The 22,539-nt window shown below is 29.1% G+C and overlaps 6 protein-coding genes across 6 annotated transcripts in view; 4 read left to right on the top strand and 2 right to left on the bottom strand.

The window, feature by feature from the left end:
* Positions 1 to 1,710, top strand: part of LOC107879980 — a 3,966-nt gene extending 2,256 nt beyond the window's left edge. The window contains exon 2 of the mRNA XM_016726900.2: positions 1,180 to 1,710. Coding sequence (XP_016582386.1) covers positions 1,180 to 1,442 — 263 coding nt within the window. The 3' untranslated portion in view covers positions 1,443 to 1,710. The remainder of the gene's footprint in view (positions 1 to 1,179) is intronic.
* A 926-nt stretch (positions 1,711 to 2,636) lies between these two features.
* On the bottom strand, positions 2,637 to 3,538 carry LOC107879979 (glu S.griseus protease inhibitor-like). Its single transcript, XM_016726899.2, has 2 exons — positions 3,457 to 3,538; positions 2,637 to 3,306 (listed from the first exon to the last, which is right to left on the bottom strand). The coding sequence occupies exons 1-2, from the start codon at positions 3,497 to 3,499 to the stop codon at positions 3,113 to 3,115; spliced, it is 237 nt and encodes a 78-aa protein (XP_016582385.1). The 5' UTR covers positions 3,500 to 3,538; the 3' UTR covers positions 2,637 to 3,112.
* Positions 3,539 to 5,906: 2,368 nt separating this feature from the next.
* LOC124886486 lies at positions 5,907 to 6,858 on the top strand. Its single transcript, XM_047395099.1, has 2 exons — positions 5,907 to 6,220; positions 6,486 to 6,858. The coding sequence occupies exons 1-2, from the start codon at positions 5,956 to 5,958 to the stop codon at positions 6,746 to 6,748; spliced, it is 528 nt and encodes a 175-aa protein (XP_047251055.1). The 5' UTR covers positions 5,907 to 5,955; the 3' UTR covers positions 6,749 to 6,858.
* Positions 6,859 to 14,045: 7,187 nt separating this feature from the next.
* LOC107879517 lies at positions 14,046 to 15,071 on the top strand. The gene is made up of 2 exons (XM_016726548.2): positions 14,046 to 14,365; positions 14,578 to 15,071. Exons 1-2 carry the CDS (start codon positions 14,104 to 14,106, stop codon positions 14,838 to 14,840), a joined length of 525 nt encoding a protein of 174 aa, XP_016582034.2. The 5' UTR covers positions 14,046 to 14,103; the 3' UTR covers positions 14,841 to 15,071.
* A 5,009-nt stretch (positions 15,072 to 20,080) lies between these two features.
* On the top strand, positions 20,081 to 21,043 carry LOC107879978. The gene is made up of 2 exons (XM_016726898.2): positions 20,081 to 20,416; positions 20,625 to 21,043. The coding sequence occupies exons 1-2, from the start codon at positions 20,152 to 20,154 to the stop codon at positions 20,885 to 20,887; spliced, it is 528 nt and encodes a 175-aa protein (XP_016582384.1). The 5' UTR covers positions 20,081 to 20,151; the 3' UTR covers positions 20,888 to 21,043.
* Positions 21,044 to 21,460: 417 nt separating this feature from the next.
* Positions 21,461 to 22,254, bottom strand: LOC107879977 (protease inhibitor HPI). The gene is made up of 2 exons (XM_016726897.2): positions 22,008 to 22,254; positions 21,461 to 21,906 (listed from the first exon to the last, which is right to left on the bottom strand). The coding sequence occupies exons 1-2, from the start codon at positions 22,030 to 22,032 to the stop codon at positions 21,707 to 21,709; spliced, it is 225 nt and encodes a 74-aa protein (XP_016582383.1). The 5' UTR covers positions 22,033 to 22,254; the 3' UTR covers positions 21,461 to 21,706.
* Positions 22,255 to 22,539: the final 285 nt, after the last annotated feature.

The following is a 22,539-nucleotide window of genomic DNA, read 5'->3' as shown; positions in this document are numbered from 1 at the left end:
TATAGTTTTATACTAATTTATAAAATATATACACATGTATACGTTAAATATATACGTTTATAGAAGATATATACACATATATACGCACCATCCAATATATATGTACTCCTATAAATAAAATATATTACAATCTATATACACTATAATATATACACACACTATATATATAGTTATATAGTATTTTATAAAACATATACACACGTATACGTTAAATATGTACTATTTTAGAAGATATATACTCACATATACCTACCATTCAATATATGTTCTACTTTAAATAAAATATACTACAATAAATATACACTACAATATATGCACACACTATATATATAGTTATATACTAATTTATAAAATATATATACACATGTATACGTTAAATATATACGTCTATAGAAGATATATACATATATATAAGTACCATTCAATATATATGTACTACTTTAAATAAAATATACTGTAATATATATATATATATATATATATATATATATACTACAATTTATAATTATATATATACTTATATACTAATTTATAAAACATGTACACATGTATACGCACCATTCAATGTATATATACTACTACTAATAAAATATACTACAATATATATACATTACAATATATATAGATACAGGTATATACTAATTTATAAAACATATACCCATGTATATGTTAAATATACACGTCTATAGAAGATATATTCACATATATACACTCTATTCTATGTCTATGTAATACTTTAAATTAAATATACTACAATATATATACATTACAATATATATAGATATAGTTATATACTAAGTTATATACTAATTTTAAAAAACCCAAATTTTTTTTATTTTTTATTTTTAAAAAAATTGATTTCGGACCGGGCTGGATTGATTAACCGGCGGACCTGAACCGGGCTTGATCCGAGCCGGGGGTTTAACCGGGCCCAAATTAAAAAATAACCGGCCCGAGACCTGGAACCTAAAGCCCTAAGGTTTACTGGGCTGGGTCCTTTAAGTGGGCCGAGTAGGGCTGGGTCAGCCCGACCCACTTGATAGACTTAATTTATAGTATATATGCCTTGGTGATATATGTACAAAATTGGCTCCAACTATAACAAAATAATGGAGAATGCATTCTTCGCTTAATTATAAGCTTTAAATTTCTGAGTTCATCTCTATATGAAACATGCAGTTTTCAAGTATGATCCACCAAATTCAAATGGAGGGTTTCCACATAGTGTATACTTATTACCAAACTATTGGAGCTTTATCAAGTGCGATTTCAGAAGGGCTAAGAGGATAGCAAATCCAAACCAGGGTGCAGGAGAAGGATTCGAGTTTGTGCTGAAGAAAACACAGCCTTACTTTTTTGCTTGTGGAGAGCATGGAGGCATCCATTGCAACAATGGGACCATGAAGTTTGTTGTCATGCCACTCAAACGTTGGCCTTACTGACTTGTTGCTTCAAACTTGATTGAGATTCCGATACAAAATATGATACTAGTATTATTGTTTTTAACATGTTACTTTTGTTTGGAACAAATAATTAATGAGTCGTAACATTGAGCAGACTTACTAGATATTGGAATTTTACTTTGGATTTATTGTGATCGGAGTTTTGATCAAATTAAAGACAAAGATTGGTACGTGTAACTTTTTCATGTTCGAATATTTGAAGTGTTAACAAAGTCTTCCAGATATTTAATCTTGGAATTTGAGTGAATATTTTGTGTACTAGTAAAAAAATGCATGACTATAGCGAAGGCATATTGTTAGGTTACAGTTCGTTTTATCTATATTATTTTAAAATATTGTTTGACGTGAAATTAGCCTTCAAAAAACTGGAGAAACTAGGGACGAAACAAGAGAGACGATGTTGGTGAATTCATAATGATATTTGCATTGTTTCTTGTATATATATATTTTGAAATTATATTGTAGATTCTAGACTTGAAAATAAATAATATTCAAAAGTATATTTCTAAACTAAAAAGAAAATAAATTCTCTATCACTAATATAATTAACCATAGAGTAAAAAAAAGTAAATTTAGCATTGACACATCAAATAAACTGACATTACTTAGCGTTGGAAATTTGTCCTTTCGTTCATTGGTTAATTTTTGAGGTGTTTGCTAATTTTATTGATAATTTTAGCTTAGAGGGATGAATGCTCTACTATTACAATATTGAATTAACTTCGTTTTTGCTTACTTTAAAATTTGCTTGTTTAAAAATATGTACAAAATAATGAGTCATAGCTTGAACTTGTTTTGGTTTATTGTGTATTAGCCAAATCAAAATAAATAAGTTGTTTTATTTGTCATAATTATATCTAAACCAACCAAACCCCAAAGTTTAATTTCTTTCTCTACATATTTTGATGTTCATTCAATAAATGGCTTAGTTAGAGTCATAACCGATTTAAAGTTTGCTTGTGTAAAGATATGCGAATGAATTTAGATTAAATACTGAGTCATAACTCGAATTCGTCCGATTTATTAGCCAAACTAGAGTATTATTTTTTTATTTATCATAATTATATCTAAACTAACAAAACCCCAAAGTTTCTTTCTCTACACATTTTGATGTACATGCATGCTCAATCAAATTGTGCTTTTAGATGATGTATTTAATTGAATTTGCTCAAACTAAACCGTCAGTTAAACTAATTATTCAAATTAAATTTAAATGAATTAGGCCAATTATATTTTCATGAATTAAATCTTCCACACCTAATAAAAATAATTTAACGAGATAACGTACAAGTAATCTTGTTGTCTGTAACAGGATCGATGCAGTAGCCTATGATATACTTATTCAAATATACATTGACAATTAGTATATATAGATCAAAATTGAAAACATCTTAAGTAAAATTCTGTTGAAGTAAGAATGAAAATTGCAGATATGCTTTATTGAAATTAAATGGACATAAGATCAATACTCACTATATTGAATTTAAGGAGCAAACTAAAGATATTGGCTTATATAAGCCATTTATTATAAAGGATGGAAATTGTAGATAAGCGGGAAATTTAAGGGAAATAAGCAGTAAACTAAAGCTATTGGCTTATAAGCCTTATTTTATAAGTCCATCGAAACACTTTAAAAGTACTAATGAAGTTCAACAAACAACAGGTGGGAGAGCAACCTTATTGTTGTCATTAACAAAGACAAGAACACGAGTACAATCTACTGGCTCTGGAATTGGCTTCGATATGTTTAACACCACAGGGTGAAGAGTAGGATTCTCTTGCTTTATTACACTCACAGCTTTCTCTGCAGTTTGTCCTAGTAGCTCTGGCCACACTGACTTACCTATACATATAACATTAACAAATATAATCATACCTCTTTATAATAAGCAAACCACGAATACAATAATATTTCACATCTATAAACATTGTTGCAACTAAACATTATAAAGAACAAGAAGAAACAAACTAAGTGAAACAGAAATTAACTTACCAGTAATCTTACACGGTTCAGAAGGGCACCTAGAAGTACTCATATTTGATTAATTGATTATAAATGACTATGTAGATATGTGCAATGGTGTGGAGAAAATCATTTTTGGGGTGCCTATTTTTATAGGTGTCTCTTTCTTTGATTTAAATATTTTTCCATATTTGAAACTGGTGAACTTAAGGTTAGTTATTTGATTAATAAATATTTATAGATTAAAAAAATTAACACATCAATATATTGGGAAAATACATAAATTATAATCTAAATTTGTTGAAAAAATTATCTACTTCCTCCAAATATATGATTGTGATCCTTTAACTTTATACTTCTTTCAATTTTTTTTGTGACATAGAAAGTGTTTTAGTCAAAAGAATGTCAGAAACAAACTGAATTGTAGATATGTCATTATTAGTGGATCATATCTTTTTTTATTATATTTATTTTTAACTAATAAATGTATTCGCGTTTCTCACATATTTATCTTGTGAAATATATTTTTCAATATTTAAATATAAAATAATTTTAGTTTCAAAATTATGGTCCAAATCCTCAAGTTTCAACCAATTTTAAAGTTCATTTCTTTACCTTCATATTTCTAACAACTTCTAAAAAATGATTTTCCTTGTACAACTTTTATATTAGTATCTAAGCTTTTTCAGTCCCTCTCTTTCAGAGAATTCATTTTTGTGGTTGTATGATTTTTCTTGATATAAATTTACAAGTGCGTACAAAAAAATAAACAACAACAAAATATAATAAAAGATAAAAACAAATAAAAATCAAATCGACCGAGATTAAATTTGAGAATGCCTTCTATAACTATTGTCTTTATTGTTTTTCCTTTTCTACCTTTTTTTTTCTTATACTTATTTGACTTCACCTGATTTACCAAAATGGGATTCTGAATTAGGAGATACCTATTTAATTTTGATTAATCTCCTAAGTTATTTAGTTAAGGCATAAATATAAATAACCATACAGTATTACATTTACAATTCACAAAGTAGAAGAATAGGGATAAAATCATTTATACCTCCGAACTTTGCTGTAAAAATCAAATACCCCCTCGACTTTGAGCAATAATCATTCTCCCTCCTTTTTTCCTATTTGATTTTTTAAAATATCTATTTTACCCTTATATTTATATCAACATTTGTAACTCTTTTTAAAAAAAAAAACACACATTTTTTATAAAAGTTAAAAATTATTTTTAAGATAAAAAAGTAAAAGTAAAAAATATTAATTGAGTATATAATTTAATGACATACTATAATATTATAAATGAGCAAAATAGTAAAATTAATTTTATTAAAAATCAAAACTCTTATATATATTTATAGTTAGATCTTAAATTTGAAAGGAAAACTAATATTCTAGAATATTTTTAAACTAAAAAGAAAATAAATGTTGTATCATTAGTGCATAAGTAAATTTTAACATCTGCAGCACATGACGCAGCGAATGAAGGGAGGGATGTTAACAACTTACTCGCACCCGGTGTATACACCAAACTAAAGTTTTTTACTATGATTAAGTGATTAAATTAAGTAAAATACTTGATAATTAATCATGATTAAGTAACATAAACTCTAAATTCAAAGACATGTTATGCATGTATTGACTTGGTATATACACCGGGTGCCTGTAAGTTTTCACCGAGATGAAGCTCCTCTCCATTTTCATTCTTTCCATTTTCCCTAAGTTTCTACTTGGATGAGAGACACAAGACATGTCATGAGTTAAAATGAGTGGTTAAGATTTGACTAATAAATATTTTATTTATTTACTTCCAAAATTTTTAGTAATTCCACAATTATAACTACAAAATTATTTTATTCATAAATATATTTTTAAAAAATTCTTTGAGTAGTAAATTATTATAATAATACGAGCATTATCGATATTATAATAAAAACACTCAATTAGATTAATTAAAAAAAAACTTGGTTAGTAAAAGTATTGAAGTTCACCATTTATACTCATAGCTAATTTTAAAGGAAAAGTATCTAATAATTAAAATTATGAAATATAAAAATTAAGTTAAAGAAGTTGGAAGATTGATGGGGAGTATTCCAAATGTTCATTTTACAGATATACACACTCTCGCGCATACACATATCCTAGTATTAATTAAGATGATCGACTTGAAGGAAATTTATGGATTAATTGTACTTATAATAATTCATATTTACTAGTTATGAACAGAGATATCTGAACTCCCTTAGGGCATCTCAAGTGTAGAAGCGACCACCAAATGGTGCTAATTAGTAGAAAAGAATTACAAGGTTTAGGTGATTAGGTCAGTAACCATTTTTATATTATTAAAGCTTTAAACAACCAACTTCAAGAAAATGTTGACTCATCAAGTTTTCCAACTAGTCATATTTTTGTACTTGCCTTCCTATATATAGCACATCATTTTGGCTCTCTGATCACCACAATCAATTCCATTGGCAAAACAAAGAACTACATACACATTTGTGGGGAAAAAAAGCAAAAATGGCTTTGGCTAACGCACAAATGTATCTGTTTCTTGTAATGTTTTCCTTCATGTTTGTCCATAGTATGGCCAACTTTAACTACGGACCTTGGGGCAGTCCAGGAAACTGGAATAAAACGAATTTTCCCAATGGTAATAATCATCCAAATGCTACTCAAACCTCAAATAAATTCAACGTTGGTGGTACCGAAAATTGGTGTTATGGCTTCGATTACATGGATTGGGCTCGCAAAAATGGCCCTTTCTTTGTAAATGACACATTAGGTACGTCTTCTTTAATTATATACAATCAACACTTGCCCGATAGAGTCATGTGGTAGTAACTAGAGGATATAATTACATGTCGTTATCTTTTAGTTTTACTTGATAGTATAGAAAATGTCAATATATAGAAATTAAACTCATATTTATAGGTATATATGTACAAAATTGGCGCCAACTATAACAAAATAATGGAGAATGCATTCTTTGCTTAATTTTGAGCTTTAAATTTCTGAATTCATCTCTACTCTCTATATGAAACGTGCAGTTTTCAAGTATGATCCACCAAACCCAAATGGAGGATTTCCACACAGTGTATACTTATTACCAAATTACTCGAGTTTCATCAAGTGTGACTTCAAAAGGGCTAAGAGGATAGCAGATCCGAACCAGGGGGCAGGGGAAGGATTCGAGTTTGTGTTGAAGAAAACACAGCATTACTTTTTTGCTTGTGGAGAACATGAAGGCATCCACTGCAACAATGGTACCATGAAGTTTGTTGTCATGCCAATTAAACGTTGGCCTTACTAAGTTGTTGCTTCAAACTTGATGGAGAATTCCAATACAAACTACGATACTAGTATTTTTTTTACATTTTACTTTTAGTTTGGAACAAATAAATAACAAGTCAAAACGTTCGAGAAAATTTATTAGAGGTTGAAATTTTACTTGGATTTATTGTGATTGGAGTTTTGACCAAAGACAAAGATTGGAACCTGTAACTTTAATGTTGGAATTTGAGTGAATATTTTATCTACTAGTAAAAAATGCATGGCTATAGCGAAGGCATATTGTTAGGTTACACTTCGTTATATCTATATCATTTTAAAATATTGTTTGACGTGAAAGTAACTTCTAAAAAAAACTAGAGAAACTAGGGAGGAAGCAAGAGATCACGATGTTGATGAATTCATTGATATTTGCATTGTTTCTTGTATGTATATATTTTGAAATTATTGTAGATTCTAGACTTGAAAGGGAAATAAATAATATTCAAAAGTATTTCTAAACTAAAAAGAAAGCAAATACTATTATCACTAATATAATTAATCATAGAGTAAAAAAAAAGTAAATTTACCATTGACGCATCAAATAATCTGACATTACTTAGCGTTGGAAATTTGTCCTTTCGTTCTTTTGTTAATTTTTGAAGCGTTTGCTAATTTTATTGATAATTTTATCTTAGAGGGATGAATGCTCTACTATTACAATATTGAATTAATTTCGTTTTTGTTTTACTTTAAAATTTGCTTGTGTAAAAATAAGTGGGTGAATTTGTACAAAATAATGAGTCATAGCTTGAACTTGATATTTGGTTTATTATGTATTAGCCAAATCAAAATAAAAATAAGTTCTTTTATTTGTCATAATTATATCTAAACCAATAAAACCCCAAATTTTCTTTCTCTACACATTTTGATGTTCATTCAATAAACGATTTAGTTAGAATCATAATCGATTTAAAGTTTACTTGTGTAAAGATATGCGGATGAATTTAGATTAAATAATGAGTCATAACTTGAATTCGTCCGATTTATTATTTATTAGCCAAATTAGACTATTATTTTTTTATTTATCATAATTATATCTAAATTGACAAAAAAAACCCAAAGTTTCTTTCTCTACACATTTTGATGTACATGCATGCTCAATCAAATTGTGCTTTTAGATGATGTATTTAATTGAATTTGCTCAAAATAAACGTCAGTTAAACTAATTATTTAAATTAAATTTAAATGAATTAGATCAATTATATTTTCATGAATTGAATCTTCCACACCTAATAAAAATAATTTAACAATATAACGTACAACTAATTTTGTTGTCTGGAACAGGATCGATGTAGTAGCCTATGATATACTTATTCAAATATACATTGACAATTAGTATATATAGATCAAAATTGAAAACATCTTATGTAAAATTCTGTTGAAATAAGAATGAAAATTGCAGATATGCTTTATTGAAATTAAATGGACATAAGATCGATACTCAATATATTGAATTTAAGGAGCAAACTAAAGATATTGGCTTATATAAGCCATATATTATAAAGTATGGAAATTGTGAATACGCTAGAAATTTAAGGAACATAAAATAGCTACTTACCCACTACATTAAATTTAAGCAGTAAATTAAAGCTATTGGCTTATAAGCCCATCGAAACAGGCTCTAAAAGTACTAATGAAGTTCAACAAACAACATGTGGGAGAGCAACCTTATTATTGTCATTAATAAAAACAAGAACACGAGTACAATCCACTGGCTCTGAAATTAGCTTCAATATGCTTAACATCACTGGGTGAAGAATAGGATTCTCTTACTTTATTACACTCACAGCTTTCTCCGCAGTTTGCCCTAGTAGCTTTGGCCAGACTGACTTACCTATACACACAACATTAACAAATACAATCATATCTCTCTACAATAAGCATATCATCAATACAATAATATTTCACATCTATAAACATTGTTGCAACTAAACATTATAAAGAACAAGAAGAAGCAGACAAGATGACACATAAATTAACTTACCAGTAATCTTACACAGTTCAAAGGGGCACCTAGAAGTACTCATATTTGATTAATTAATTATAAATGACTATGTAGATTTGCAATGGTGTGGAGAAAATCATTTTTGGGGTGCCTATTTTTATAGGTGTCTCTTTTCTTTGATTTTAATATTTTTTCATATTTGAAATTGATGAATTTAAGGTTAGTTATTTAATTTGTAAACATATATATATAGATTTAAAAAAATCAGCACATCAATATATTGGGAAAATACATGAATTTTAATCTAAATTTGTTGGAAAAATTATCTACATCCTCCAAATATATGATTGTGATCCTTAACTTTATATTTATTTCAATTTTTTTTTGTGACATAGAAAGAGTTTTAGTCAAAAGAATGTTAGAAACACACTGCTTTGTAGATATGCCATTATTAGTGGATCATATCTTTTTTTTATTATATTTATTTTTAACTAATAAATGTGTTCGCGTTTCTCACATATTTATCTTGTGAAATATATTTTTTAATATTTAAATATAAAAGAGTTTTAATTTCAAAATTATGGTCCAAATCCTCAAGTTTTAACCAATTTTAAAGTTGATTTCTTTACATTCGTATTTTGAACAGCTTCTAAAAAATAATTTTCCTTGTACAACTTTTATATTAGTACATAACCTTTTTCAGTCCCTCTCTTTAGAGAATTCATTTATATGATTTTATATTATTATTTTTTTATATATAAATTTAAAAAGTGCGTACAAAAAAATAAACAACAACAAAATATAATAAAAGATAAAAATAAATAAAAATCAAATCAACCGAAATTAAATTTGAGAATGCATTCTATAACTATTATCTTTATTGTTTTTCCTTTAATTTTCTACCTTTTTTATTTCTTATACTTATTTGACTCACCTGATTTATCAAAATGAGATTCTAAATTAGGAGATTTTTGGTTTGACTAATGGGAATATATACTTATTTAATTCTGATTAATCTCCTAAATTATTTTGTTAAGGCATAAATATAAATAACCTTACATATTACATTCACAATTCACAAAGTAAAAGAATTTTTTTATATACCACCCTAACAAATACAAAGTAATATAATTATTTCATAATGACACATTTTAACAAAAAATGTGATTTTAATACCTTTTCTCTCTCTCTCCACAACACAATCCAAGTTACCCCTGCAGCCTAGTTCAGACCAGCCCTTTATTTCAAAAATATAATATTGTATATTAGATTGTGTGACTTAATATTTTATGTTGTACGATATATTTTTGAAAATTTTCCTTTCTCAAATGCTAGCTAATCCCATGGGCAGCCACCTTGTATTTCTTTTTTCTTTTTAAATAAAAAATCAAAAAATAAAATTATGACATAGTTAATTTTTAGGAACAAAAGCATTAAAATGTTAGACGTGAAGAAGGTTTATTATTTTTAAAAATATTTTTAAAATTATACACTTAATTGTTAATATTATTTGAAGAACCTAAAGTTGCCCCATTTTCCTCTGAAGATTCCTCGTTATAATGCAATATTAAGTCACTATTTTTGATGTATACACACGCATACTACATTTACTCAGAACCGGCCAGAAGGTAAAGCTTCTAAAGCAAGGGCATTAGGTCCCAACATTTGTTGGGGGCTCATTTTTTTATTCACTCTGCATTAATATAAATTTGCATCGCAAAAGTCGATTAAAGAAGAAAATCCTTAATTTCTAGCAAGATTTTTTTTTATTGGGAGACTCAAACTCAACACATTTAGTTAAGGACGTTGATTTTTACTCCCTCTCCTCCTAAAATTTCAAGCATTGAAATAAGTATATAGAATACTTTAAAACTAATTTTTCAATATCAAGTTATCAACATATTAAATTCGATTCTATTATCTAAGGCTAAGATCAATAATGCTTCAAAAGAGATAAAATAGTATAAAATAGTTTATAAGAAGGTTATTAACAAATTTATATCTCAAAAAACTAAAAGAAATGATTAGTACTTATTAAGAATATATATTATGTTTTTTTAAAAAAATAATGGCCACCTATCAAAAGTGGCTTTAGGACACTGATTTATTGAGCCACCCTGCATTTACTATAAGGGGCCGTTTGGTAGAGTATATAAGAATAATACAAAATATAGTGTATTAGTAATGTTTGCATTAGTAATGCTCGTATTAGTTATGCTTATATTAATTATGCATGTATTATTTCTTATACATTGTTTGGTTTGATGTATAAGAAATAATATATCTTATATAATTTCTATAAAAAAAAGTGTTTGTTTACAAAAATACTTTTTTTTGACTTTATATACTTTTTTTACAACAAATTTTTTTTGTCATCTCAAATATCATTAGTATTGTTGAACTAGTATATAGAGATTTTGGATTAATTACCTTCGTCTTTGCGCATGAAATGTTACGCCGAAGGATTAACAAAATCGAAAAAAATAAAATACAAGATGTAAAATTAACGAATAGTCTCAAGAATTTATTTTAATCTTTTTAAAGACCCTCAAAGCAAAGAAAAAATATGTTGCGGTTATTTAAATCAACTATCCATTATTGTAAATTAAAATGGTGGAAAAAGAAATTGTGAAATGTTTTGATGTTGAAAATTAAAATGGCTGAAAAAAAATTGTGAAATGTTTTGAGGTTGAAAATTAAAACGGTGGGAAAAAAAATTGTGAATATTTTGAGAGGGAGATTGAGGGGTATTAAGGTCATTTTATAAGCTAATACATGTGTTAAAAGTCTTTGTATTACTAATACAGAGGAAATGGAGTGTACTGCTAATATATACTTTAATACAAAATAGAGTGTATAATTAATGCTTGCATTAGTTATACATAGAGGAAAAAATGTATTAAACAAGATATTAATAATACACATTAACTAATGCATGCATTATATTTTTCAATACACTCTATCAAACGACCCTAAAAGATCTTGAGGTAAGTGCAAGAAATTTGTGCAAAGAAAGTAAGTAGCTTTAGTTTCTTGAACTCATTATAATATTGATTAGGACTTAATATGATTTTCATGTCACCATATATTACTTTGTTTTAATTTAGCTGGCATTTTTTGACTAGGCAAATAGTTTAAGAAAAGAAAAACCTTAAACTTAAATATGAGAAAATGGCTAAAAGTCTCCCATTTATAGCCATTTTATTAACTACACACTTATTCTAGTAGATGTCCTATATGACGTACCCTCTCAACTGTTTAAAACTAAAATTATTATCAAGACTTTTTTAGTGAATCGACCTTAATATACGTCTCATCAGCTAGGTGTTGCATTTGAATAATATTTATCTAGTCGATTTGATTCGATTCGATTATTTTTTACTAAAAATTAAAATGAAACCAAAATTTATCTGTTAATATTAAAAATCAAATCAAACCTTAAACATGTTGATTCTTTTTTGTTATTTGATTCAATTTTTATTTTTATTTCATTTATCGATTTTTTCGAACACCCTCAGTCGGACTTGGCTCCTCTCCAGTACTAAATCTCTCCAGTTTATCTATTACATCCTTAAAATCATGACAAGTGTCCTCATCTTAATCTAATGGTTCAAATTTATTTATTAACTAAAAGGGATTAACTACGGTAAATATTTCTCTCCTCATGTTGCTTAAAAATCTTCCTTTTCTCCCAAATCACAATTTTTTCCAGAATATTCATCAACTTCGTAGTCATTTGCTACAGTAAAAAAATCATCTTTATTTTTCTTCCATTTCTCTACATTCCCCGTTACTGTCTTAATCATCTTTAATTTTCTTCCATTTCTCTACATTCCCCGTTACTGTCTTTTTCATTTTTCACATGTTAAAAAATGCCTTTAGATCCTTTTCTTCTTCATCATATTTAATTTTGCCATTTCCACATATTTCTTCTCTTTGGCTCAGTTTTATCTCGAAAATGGATATAGAAGATTATATAGATCTTGCAAAATCCAACTTAACATGGATGAACGTGAGGTATAAAAGAGGCGTTTCCAAAAATTCAAATTTGGAAGAAATCAGGACTGATTACCAGAGTCGTTCCATAAGAGTGACAAAAAAAACTACCATAAAAATTCACTCTAAAGTTCCTGATAAGAGAAGGTAAAAGCATCAGTTGGGTAATAAATTCTGGGAAATGTCAATTAAAAATTGTGAGAGAAATAGTAAAAGCATCAATTGAAAAATTATCAATTACTATAGTAAAATATTTTGAAGACCCAATTGTCAATACGACAAACAAAGCCCAAAATCTATAGTTGCAAATGAATTTGAAGAGACTTATACTGTTAATGGTGAGATGGATTTCTAATGAGTTTTAAATAAGTGAAAAAATGGAGACGTTTACTTCAATCTAATAATGGCTGAGAAGAAAAGAAATCGTCACTTGAAGTGAGAGAAATATTTACCATGATTAAATTCCTTTAGTTAATTCAACAAATCTAAACTACTAGATTAAAATGGGGACATTTGTCATAATTTTAACTGAAGAGATTAAGCACTAGAGGGGATGGTTAAATTTCTTTAGTTAATCCAACAAATCTGAACCATTAGATTAAAATGGAGACATTTGTCATAATTTTAAGGGGGTAATGGACAAACTGGAGAGATTTAGCGCTAGATGGTTAAATTTCTTTACTTAATCCAACAAATCTGAACCATTAGATTAAGATGGAGACATTTGTTATAATTTTAAAAGTATAATGGACAAACTGAAAAAATTTAGCACCGGAGGAGAGCCCAATGAAACCTATCAAAATTTCCCGCCACAAGTGCAAGACTACCTGATAATGTAAAAGGAGGTGGTCCACGTATTCTTACACATGAAATACCATTTGATTTGACATATGTATACATAATAAGATGAATTGAACGAGCAAGATTAAAATGGAGTATATGTTTATAATTTCCGAATCCGTGCCGAACATTTAACGAGCCATGAACTAATTAAATGGCCACTGACCTTATTAATTAAATTAATTTGCAAACCTAAAAAGAAAACGGCCTCCAATAATAAGAAAAAGTAGCAAAGTTAAATACAGAAAGATATGCTCAACTCTCAGGTGTAAAAGCAACCAGCAAAAGTGCTAATTAATTAGTCTAAAAGGTGGCTAAGAATTACTCGTTTTAGGTCAGTAACCATTTTTGTGTTTAGTTGGTGAACTTGGAGATAGCTAATTCCCGTCTCACCAACCAACTTCAAGAAAATTTTGACTCATTTCCTAATTAGTCATATTATTGTACCTATATATATAGACCAAATAATTCTTCTAACTCTCACATAAATTTCATTTCTGATCTTCTATCTTCATCAGTTCATTGGCAAATCAAAGCTAATTATTCTCGGAAAAATGGCTTTGGCAAATGGACAGGCATTTTTGTTACTTTTAGTTTTCTCACTCATGTTTGGTGTTAGTGTGGCCAACTTTAACTACGGACCTTGGGGTCCAGGAAACTGGAACAAAACCAATTGTCCCAATGGTAATAATCACCCAAATGCTACTCAAACCTCAAATAAATTCAACGTTGGTGGTTCAGAAAATTGGCATTATGGCTTCGATTACATGGATTGGGCTCATAAGAATGGCCCTTTCTTTGTCAATGACACATTAGGTATGTCTTCTTTGATTTTAAATATTGAAGTTCTTTCTTTTGACATAAGACTCTTCACTTATTATGCATGCCATGGTGTGATAGTAGACTGAATATACGTTACTTCTCATTATATCTGTAGAAAATTAACTCACATTACGACAAAATAATGAAGCATGCATTATTTGCTTATTAGCTTTATTTTTGAATTCGTCCCTGCATGCAACGTGCAGTTTTCAAGTATGATCAGCCAAGTTCGAACGGTGGATTTCTGCACAGTGTATACTTATTACCAAACTATTGGAGCTTCATCAAGTGTGACTTCAGAAGGGCTAAGAGGATAGCTGATCCAAACCAGGGTGCAGGGGAAGGATTCGAGTTTGTGCTGAAGAAAACGCAGCCTTACTTTTTTGCTTGTGGAGAGCATGGAGGCATTCATTGCAACAATGGTACCATGAAGTTTGTTGTCATGCCGCTCAAACGTTGGCCTTACTGACTTGTTGCTTCAAACTTGATAGAGAATTATATTCCAACGCAAAACATGATACTAGTATTTTTTATTTTTTTTTCCATATTACTTTGTTTGGAACAAATAACGAGTGGTAATGTTGAGTAGACTTAATTATTATTATTTATTAGATATTGAAATTTTAGTTTTGTTCTGTGAAGATTGGAGTTTTGACTATAAAAGGATTGATAATGAGATATATATGTAATTATTTCCGGATATTTGAATTGTAGATAAAAGCTTTCCAGATATTTAATCTTGAAAGCTTTTGCACGTTTTATTCAGAATATGCTTTTGGCCTATTGTTAGTTTACACATATGATTTCAAAATGTGTCTTTTGACGTGAAATTTGCTATAGAAAGAATCAAGAAACTAGGTAGGGAGGAAATTAAACCAGACAGAAGATGTTGATGACTTCACTGTATTATATATTTTGTTTCTTTTCTTGCATTAAAGCAAAATAATAGACTACATCACTATTTATAAAGAGCTAAAACGAATAAAATAAAAGAAAAATATGTTATTTTCCTATCCTAAACTAAAAGAATATATATATATGAATTATTGTTAGATCTTAAATTTGAAAGGAAAACTAATATTCTAGAATATTTTTAAACTAAAAAGAAAGTAAATGTTGTATCATTAGTGCATATTATAGAGTAGAAGGAAAGTAAGTAAATTTTAACATCTGCAGCACAATGACGCAGTGAATGAAGGGAGGGATGGTAAAAATTTACACGCACCGGTGTATATATCAAACTAATGTTCTTTATCATGATTAAGTAATTAAATTAAGTAAAATACTTCATAATTAATCATGGTTAAGTAACATAAACTCTAAATTCAAAGACATGTTATGCATGTATTGACTTGGTGTATACACCGGGTGCCTGTAAGTTTTAACTAAAGCTCCTCTCCATTTTCATTCTCTCAATTTTTCCTTAGTTTCTAGTTGGATGAGAGACACATACATGTCATGAGTTAAAATGAGTGGTTAAGGTTTAACTAATAAATATTTTATGTATTTACTCCCAAAATTTTTAGTAATTCCACAATTATAACTACAAAATTATTTTATTCATAAATATATTTTAAAAAAATTCTCCCTCTTCTTACTTTTTTTTCCCTAACCATGATTTATCTAGAAAAAAAAACTACTCTATGAGTAAAAAAAATTCTATGGTTGAAAAAATTAATAGATACACCCTTATCATTTTTAAAACTTTATTATTTCTCCCTTTTTCGAATTTCTTAACTCTTATCATTTTTCCTCTTTGTTCAAAAAAAAAAAAAAAGAATTAGCTAAAAGAAAAATTAGCAAAGCCAAAATCATGACGATAGTAAAAAAATTTCTCAAAAATATGAATTTTTGAGTAGTAAATTATTATAATAATGCGAGCATTATCAATATTATAATAAAAACACTCACTTAGATTAAATAAAAAGAAACTTGCTTAGTTAAAATATCGAAGTTCACTATTTATACTCATAGCTAATTTTAAAGAAAAAGTATCTAATGATTAAAATTATGAAATACAAAAATTAATTTAAAGAAGTTGGAAGATTGACGGTTAGTATAAAAATAGAATACAACGTGGAAAAAAAAACGTAGAAATAGAGACAATTTTTTGTTAAAAGTATATTTGTTGATAAAATAATTTTATAACTCTAATAATTATTGAATTACTAAAATTTTGGAAGCAAATATGTAAAATATTTATTGTTCATATCATGATTAAAATCTTAACCATTCATTTTAACTCATGTCATATGTAGGAACTTGAGAAAAATGGAGACAATAAAAATGGAGAGGAGCGGATCTGTGAATGAAGTGACATTACTGAGGGGAATTTGTCCTTTGATCATTTATAATTTTTAATTTGAGGAATTTACTAAAGTCTCTAGTTTTATTGTGACAAAATAGTTATATTTGCGGCTTTAATTTATTGGATAAAATTTCACTGACCATATGTGAAATTGACAAATAAGAGTGTATGCAAAAAAAACTATTAATATTTTATTTTTGATTTAATGCGAGAAACAAAAAAATGAAATTAATTAATTAAATAAATATCGTACTATTTTTTTCTTGAAAATACATCAAAGAGTGGGCTTTTTAATTGTAGTAGTCGCTGGGTTGGAAATTAGATGGATGAATGCTCTGCTATTTACGATACTTATTTAATTAATTTCATTGTTTTACTTTAACTCTTTGAAAAATTAGAGCTGCTTAGAATTTGCTCGTGCCATGATATGCAAATAAATTCTAACTAAAAATAAGTCATACATTTACTCATAGGGACTTATTCTTTTGTTGGCAAAATCAATATTTTTTAAAAAAGAAAATCCTTTATTTGTCACAAATAATGTAGCTGCCCCTGCTCTAGGAATATAGGATCTATATTGTAATAGGCATAAATCAAACGGAAAACTCAATTAAAACTAAGTAACAAACTATAGCTGGCTTGTAAGCCATAAATTATTCATCCAAATTAGGCTCTAAGAGTACCAATGAAGTTCAGCAAACAATAGGTGGGAGAGCAACTTTTTTGTTGTCATTAATAAAAATAAAAATAGGAGTACAATTTACTAGCTCTAGAGTTGACTTTGATATGTTTAACACAACTACATGAAGAGTTGGATTCTCTTTCTTGATTATACCCACTACTTTGTCCACTTTTTGTCCCATTAGTGACTTACCTATATTACACAATATTAATAAATATAGTTGGATTTCTCAACCCGTCTACAACGATATTTCACACGTATATGAATATTATTATGATTAAACATTATAATTATTAAGAACAACAAGAAGGAAAGCAAGGTGAAACATAGACTAACTTAGCCTAACTCAACCTTAAAAGTTAGCTCAGGAGGGGAGTATTGTCCAAGACCATATAAGGAGACCAAGGACCTTTTAAACCATTGATGTGGGACTCTAACACCCCCGCACGCCCAGGGCCGGACATCTGGAGCCTCAAAAGCTAGCTCATGAGGGGAGGATTGTCCAAGACCATATAAGGAGACCAAGGATCCTTTAACCCACCGATGTGGGACTCCAACAGTTCATAAGGACAGCTAGCAAAACTCATATTTGGCTAATTAACTATATTATAGACGACTATATAGATGTGCAATGTTTGGGGAAATAATCATTCTGGGGTGTCTATATTTATAGGTGCCGCCATGTCCTTGATTAACTTTTTCCATATTCGAAAATTGGAGGACTTAAGGTTATTTAATTACTTGATTTATGAACATATATAGATATGAATATCAAACACATATTTATATTGGGAAAATATATAAATTGCACTCTGAATTTGTTCGGGAATATTATTTACATCCCTCCAAATAAATGGGATTTTCCTTAACTTCAGATTTTTTTCCAAAACTGTATCAATTTTAGTTTGACAAACGGGAATATATATGTGAGCCACCTCTTGATTAAGCACATGCAAATACAGTTTCCTATTTAATTCTAATTAATTTCCTTTTATATTTAGTTAAGGCATAAATATAAATTGCCTTAAACAGTATTGCGTTCACAAAGGAAAAGAAATATATTTATATACCACTATAACACGTATCTAATTCCATAATCCTCACATTTTATGAAACTGTGATTTTGTTTCCTTTTGTCTCTCTCTACAGCCCAAACCCAACAGCATAGCCCAGTCTAGCCCTTCATCTAAAAGTATAAAATGTTGTATATTGTGTTACACGACGTAATATTTAAAATAATGGAGTATTATATTTGATATATATGGCATTTCTATCTTTATTATTATAACAATCATAGAATAATTATAATAAATGGGAAAAGAAGCATGAAACTTTCTTTTTGTTAAATAATGTTTTGTAGCTGTATGTTCTTGTAGTAATATAAGCTCATTCTATCTAGGATGGTGAATGAACGAAGTGCCCAAAATAATGGTACATGTTTTTGCCTTGAGGTACTAATTGGAATTGTAAAGTCAAAATTGTTACCTAGCGCATGTCTTCCATTTTCTTTTCTGGATTTTCATTCTGCGTTTAATATCCACTTTGGAGTTCAACTAATTTAAATCTGAGCCGAATAGGGCCCATTCGGGCAAACTACTTTCTATCGAGAATTTTTTCATACTCAGCATTTGAAATTAAAATCCTTAATTAAAAAAGAAGTAGACTCACCCGTGCACTATATTCTTTGGTGGTAGTTTTTCACTATTAAAGGTGAAGGAGAGAGCTGAATTGAAAGGTAATTAATACATTACAGCTCCTGTGACATGACTATGGTTGACAGACAGGGGCGGAGGCCCCCTTTTATTACGGCGTTCATTCAAACCTCCTTCGACGGAAAAATATAATATTTATATATGATTAAAATTATTTTTTATGTGGTTATAATAGGTGTTGAACCTCTTTCGACTAAATTTTCTTTAAATATTGAACTTCCTTAATTGAAATCCTGCTCCGCCTCTGTTGGCATATTAAGAGCTCAATGTACGACTTACTATCTAGATGCTGCATTTGAACAATTCCTTTGCCAATGATTATAGGAATAAACAAATATACGCCTGTACTTACTTGGATGTTGGATTGTGCATGTTTTGTTAATATGTGTCTATGAAAAAATAGTATTTGTAGTCAGTTTGATTCGATTATTTTTTACTTAAAATCAAAACCAAAAAAAATATGTAGGTTTTAACTATCAAAATTCAAATCAAACCAAACCTTAAAAATATCATTTAAAAAAAAATAAAATTGATTTGATTTTCAGTTTGGTTTGTTTTATCGGTTTCTCATTAACACCCTCAAGCAGAACTATCTAAAATTTTCTACCACAAATGGGAGGCTACCTGACAAGTACAATGTAAAAAGAGGTGGTCCACGTCTATGCCCTAACTCCTATACATTAAACATTTTATGTACACATAATAAGATGACCTGAATGTTCATGAACTAAATGGCCACCTAATTAATTAATTTGCAAACCTAAAAAGAAAACCTTCAAATAAGAAAAAATAGCAAGGTTGAATACAGAAAGATATGCACTCTTAGAAAAAAGTGTCTTAGAGTTAATTACACGGTTTAGGTTAGTAACCATTTTTTCGTTTCAATGGTGGACTTGGATATACTTAGTTCCTGTCTCACCAACCAACTATAAATTTTTTGACTAATTTCCTAATTAGTCATAATTGTGTACTTTCCTTCCTGTATATATATAGCCCACTCTCTTTTAGCTATCTCATCAATTTCATTTCTGATCTATCTTCATTGGCAATCAAAACTAATTATTCTTGAAAAAAAAAAATGGCTTTGGCAAATGGACAAGCATTTTTGTTACTTGTAGTTTTCTCACTCATGTTTGGTGTTAGTATGGCCAACTTTAACTACGGACCTTGGGGCCGTCCAGGAAACTGGAACAAAACCAATTGTCCCAATGGTAATAATCACCCAAATGCTACTCAAACCTCAAATAAATTCAACGTTGGTGGTTCAGAAAATTGGCATTATGGCTTCGATTACATGGATTGGGCTCATAAGAATGGTCCTTTCTTTGTCAATGACACATTAGGTACGTACGTCTTCTTTAATTTTAAATATTAAAGTTTCTTTCATAAAGCGACTATTTATCAATAAATACGTTTTACAAACACTGAAATATCTGATGTTGGATAACGTATAATGTGTGTTTTCATCGCTCGTGATTAGTTTATAATTTGTGTTTTCATCGCTCGTGATTAGTTTATAATTTTGAATTCGTTTATGCATGCAACGTGCAGTTTTCAAGTATGATCCACCGAATCCAAATGGAGGATTTCCACACAGTGTATACTTATTATCAGACTACTGGAGTTTCACTAAGTGTGACTTCAGAAGGGCTAAGAGGATAGCTAATCCGAACCAGGGTGCAGGAGAAGGATTCGTGTTTGTGCTGAAAAAAACACAGCCTTACTTTTTTGCTTGTGGAGAACATGGAGGCATCCATTGCAACAATGGTACCATGAAGTTTGTTGTCATGCCACTCAGACGTTGGCCTTACTAATTATTTGATAAGATGTTGCTTGATACTTTGTATTTAGGTTTTTTTTTTTGGAACAAATAACAAGTGTTATGCTAAGTTGTTTTTGTAATTTCATTTTTAATTTTATTGTGATTGGAGCTGTGATTAAAATTGATTAAATCAATAATTTTTTCTCTCTCTCTTCGTCTTGTTACTTTTTCTTATAACGGTATTGAAGTCGGATCTATCTCAATTCCTAGATTATCAGCTATTAAGTTCAATATTATATTGTCTACGCTACAGATCAACTCTTGAACATGCAAGATGTGTTGAACTTCTATATTGGTTGTAAGATGAAAAATTGATCTACTCTCATCTACATGATTACAAGTATATGATCTTGATCGATATCTTCAACTTTAAATTAACTTTTGAATGATCGGCTAACACAAGGTTCATTTTATAAAAATGGCGGGGGTAATATGTTAAAGAAATAGCCTCAAAAGTGAGACATGATTTCCATCTAAATTAATGGTAAAACATACAACTGTTGGCACATGCAACAGGAAACTGACATATCAAATTATTGACACGTATAGCATATATGGATCAAAATTGACATCCACTTTAAAGAAATTCCATTCGAATAAAGACATTGAGAATAAGTTCATAAACCAAAGACAAAAGGAACAGCATTCTGCATAGGCATGAAAGAGACATTACATTACAATAAAGACGCTATAGTACAAGGCTACAAGCTACTTCGAATTTAATTAATATATCAGCAATAACAGTGTACTATTACTGTTCCGTCGAAACTTCATAGCATAGAGAAGACAGAGATTGGATTAGATCCTAATGTCAGCGTACGATAGGTACGAGAGCAACCTGTTTGTTATCATTAATAAATATCAGAACACGAGTACAATCCACCGGATCTGGATCTGGAACATCCTGAGAAATGTTTAACACCACAGGGCGAAGAGTTGGATTCTCTTTCTGTATTATACTCACTGCTTTGTCCACATATTGCCCCAATAGCTCTGGCCAAGCAGTCTTACCTATACACAATTTAAGCAGTCGTTGCAATTCATTAATAGTTGATCAAGCAAAATTAAGGATAGAAAACAACAATAAGAAGAACATAAGAAGCAAAACTTACCCTGAACTGTACACTGAGAGCTCATGTCTAGCTAAGTACTCCAATAATAGACCATATGTTATGTGGACATGCAATGGTTTTGGAGAAGATACCTTCTCTGGGGTGCCTATATTTATAGGTGTCCCCCCTGTCTTTGAATTTTTCAATATATTTAATTGATTCTAGTATCAATTTGAAAATTTACTTGGACCATGAAAAGTTGAGATCTTTAAAAGGTACTTTTTTCTTTGAAGTTTGAAGCCATTTACAGACATTTACTTTTCCGTGTCGCCCTACTCTACCTATTATTAGTATCCAAAAATAGAAAAAGTGATTTCACCTTCTAATAGCATTTCATCGAGCACAATAATATACTCAGTGTAATATTACGAAGTGTGATTTTAGAGAAGATAGAATATACACAGTCCGTGTCACTACCTTAGAGGTAAAAGGGTTATTTCTGATGGATCTCAGCTCAAGAAAAAATAGCTCAAATTAATATAGAGAGAGCAAATTGTTGGGTTCATAGTATATGAAAGAAGTGTGAATGGAA

The sequence above is a fragment of the Capsicum annuum genome, chromosome 8 (genome assembly GCF_002878395.1).
Source record: "Capsicum annuum cultivar UCD-10X-F1 chromosome 8, UCD10Xv1.1, whole genome shotgun sequence".
Lineage (NCBI taxonomy): Eukaryota > Viridiplantae > Streptophyta > Magnoliopsida > Solanales > Solanaceae > Capsicum > Capsicum annuum.
This window is presented reverse-complemented; position numbering and strand designations above follow the sequence as displayed.

Excerpts from the sequence above, each read along its gene's own strand:
- LOC107879979 (XM_016726899.2), bottom strand. The coding sequence starts at position 3,499 with ATGAGTACTTCTAGGTGCCCTTCTGAACCGTGTAAGATTACTG. Across the intron at positions 3,307-3,456 it reads TGAACCGTGTAAGATTACTG|GTAAGTCAGTGTGGCCAGAG; the intron begins GTAAGTTAATTT and ends TTATATGTATAG.
- LOC124886486 (XM_047395099.1), top strand. The coding sequence starts at position 5,956 with ATGGCTTTGGCTAACGCACAAATGTATCTGTTTCTTGTAATGTTTTCC. Across the intron at positions 6,221-6,485 it reads CTTTGTAAATGACACATTAG|TTTTCAAGTATGATCCACCA; the intron begins GTACGTCTTCTT and ends TGAAACGTGCAG.
- LOC107879517 (XM_016726548.2), top strand. The coding sequence starts at position 14,104 with ATGGCTTTGGCAAATGGACAGGCATTTTTGTTACTTTTAGTTTTCTCA. Across the intron at positions 14,366-14,577 it reads CTTTGTCAATGACACATTAG|TTTTCAAGTATGATCAGCCA; the intron begins GTATGTCTTCTT and ends TGCAACGTGCAG.
- LOC107879978 (XM_016726898.2), top strand. The coding sequence starts at position 20,152 with ATGGCTTTGGCAAATGGACAAGCATTTTTGTTACTTGTAGTTTTCTCA. Across the intron at positions 20,417-20,624 it reads CTTTGTCAATGACACATTAG|TTTTCAAGTATGATCCACCG; the intron begins GTACGTACGTCT and ends TGCAACGTGCAG.
- LOC107879977 (XM_016726897.2), bottom strand. The coding sequence starts at position 22,032 with ATGAGCTCTCAGTGTACAGTTCAGG. Across the intron at positions 21,907-22,007 it reads CTCTCAGTGTACAGTTCAGG|GTAAGACTGCTTGGCCAGAG; the intron begins GTAAGTTTTGCT and ends AATTGTGTATAG.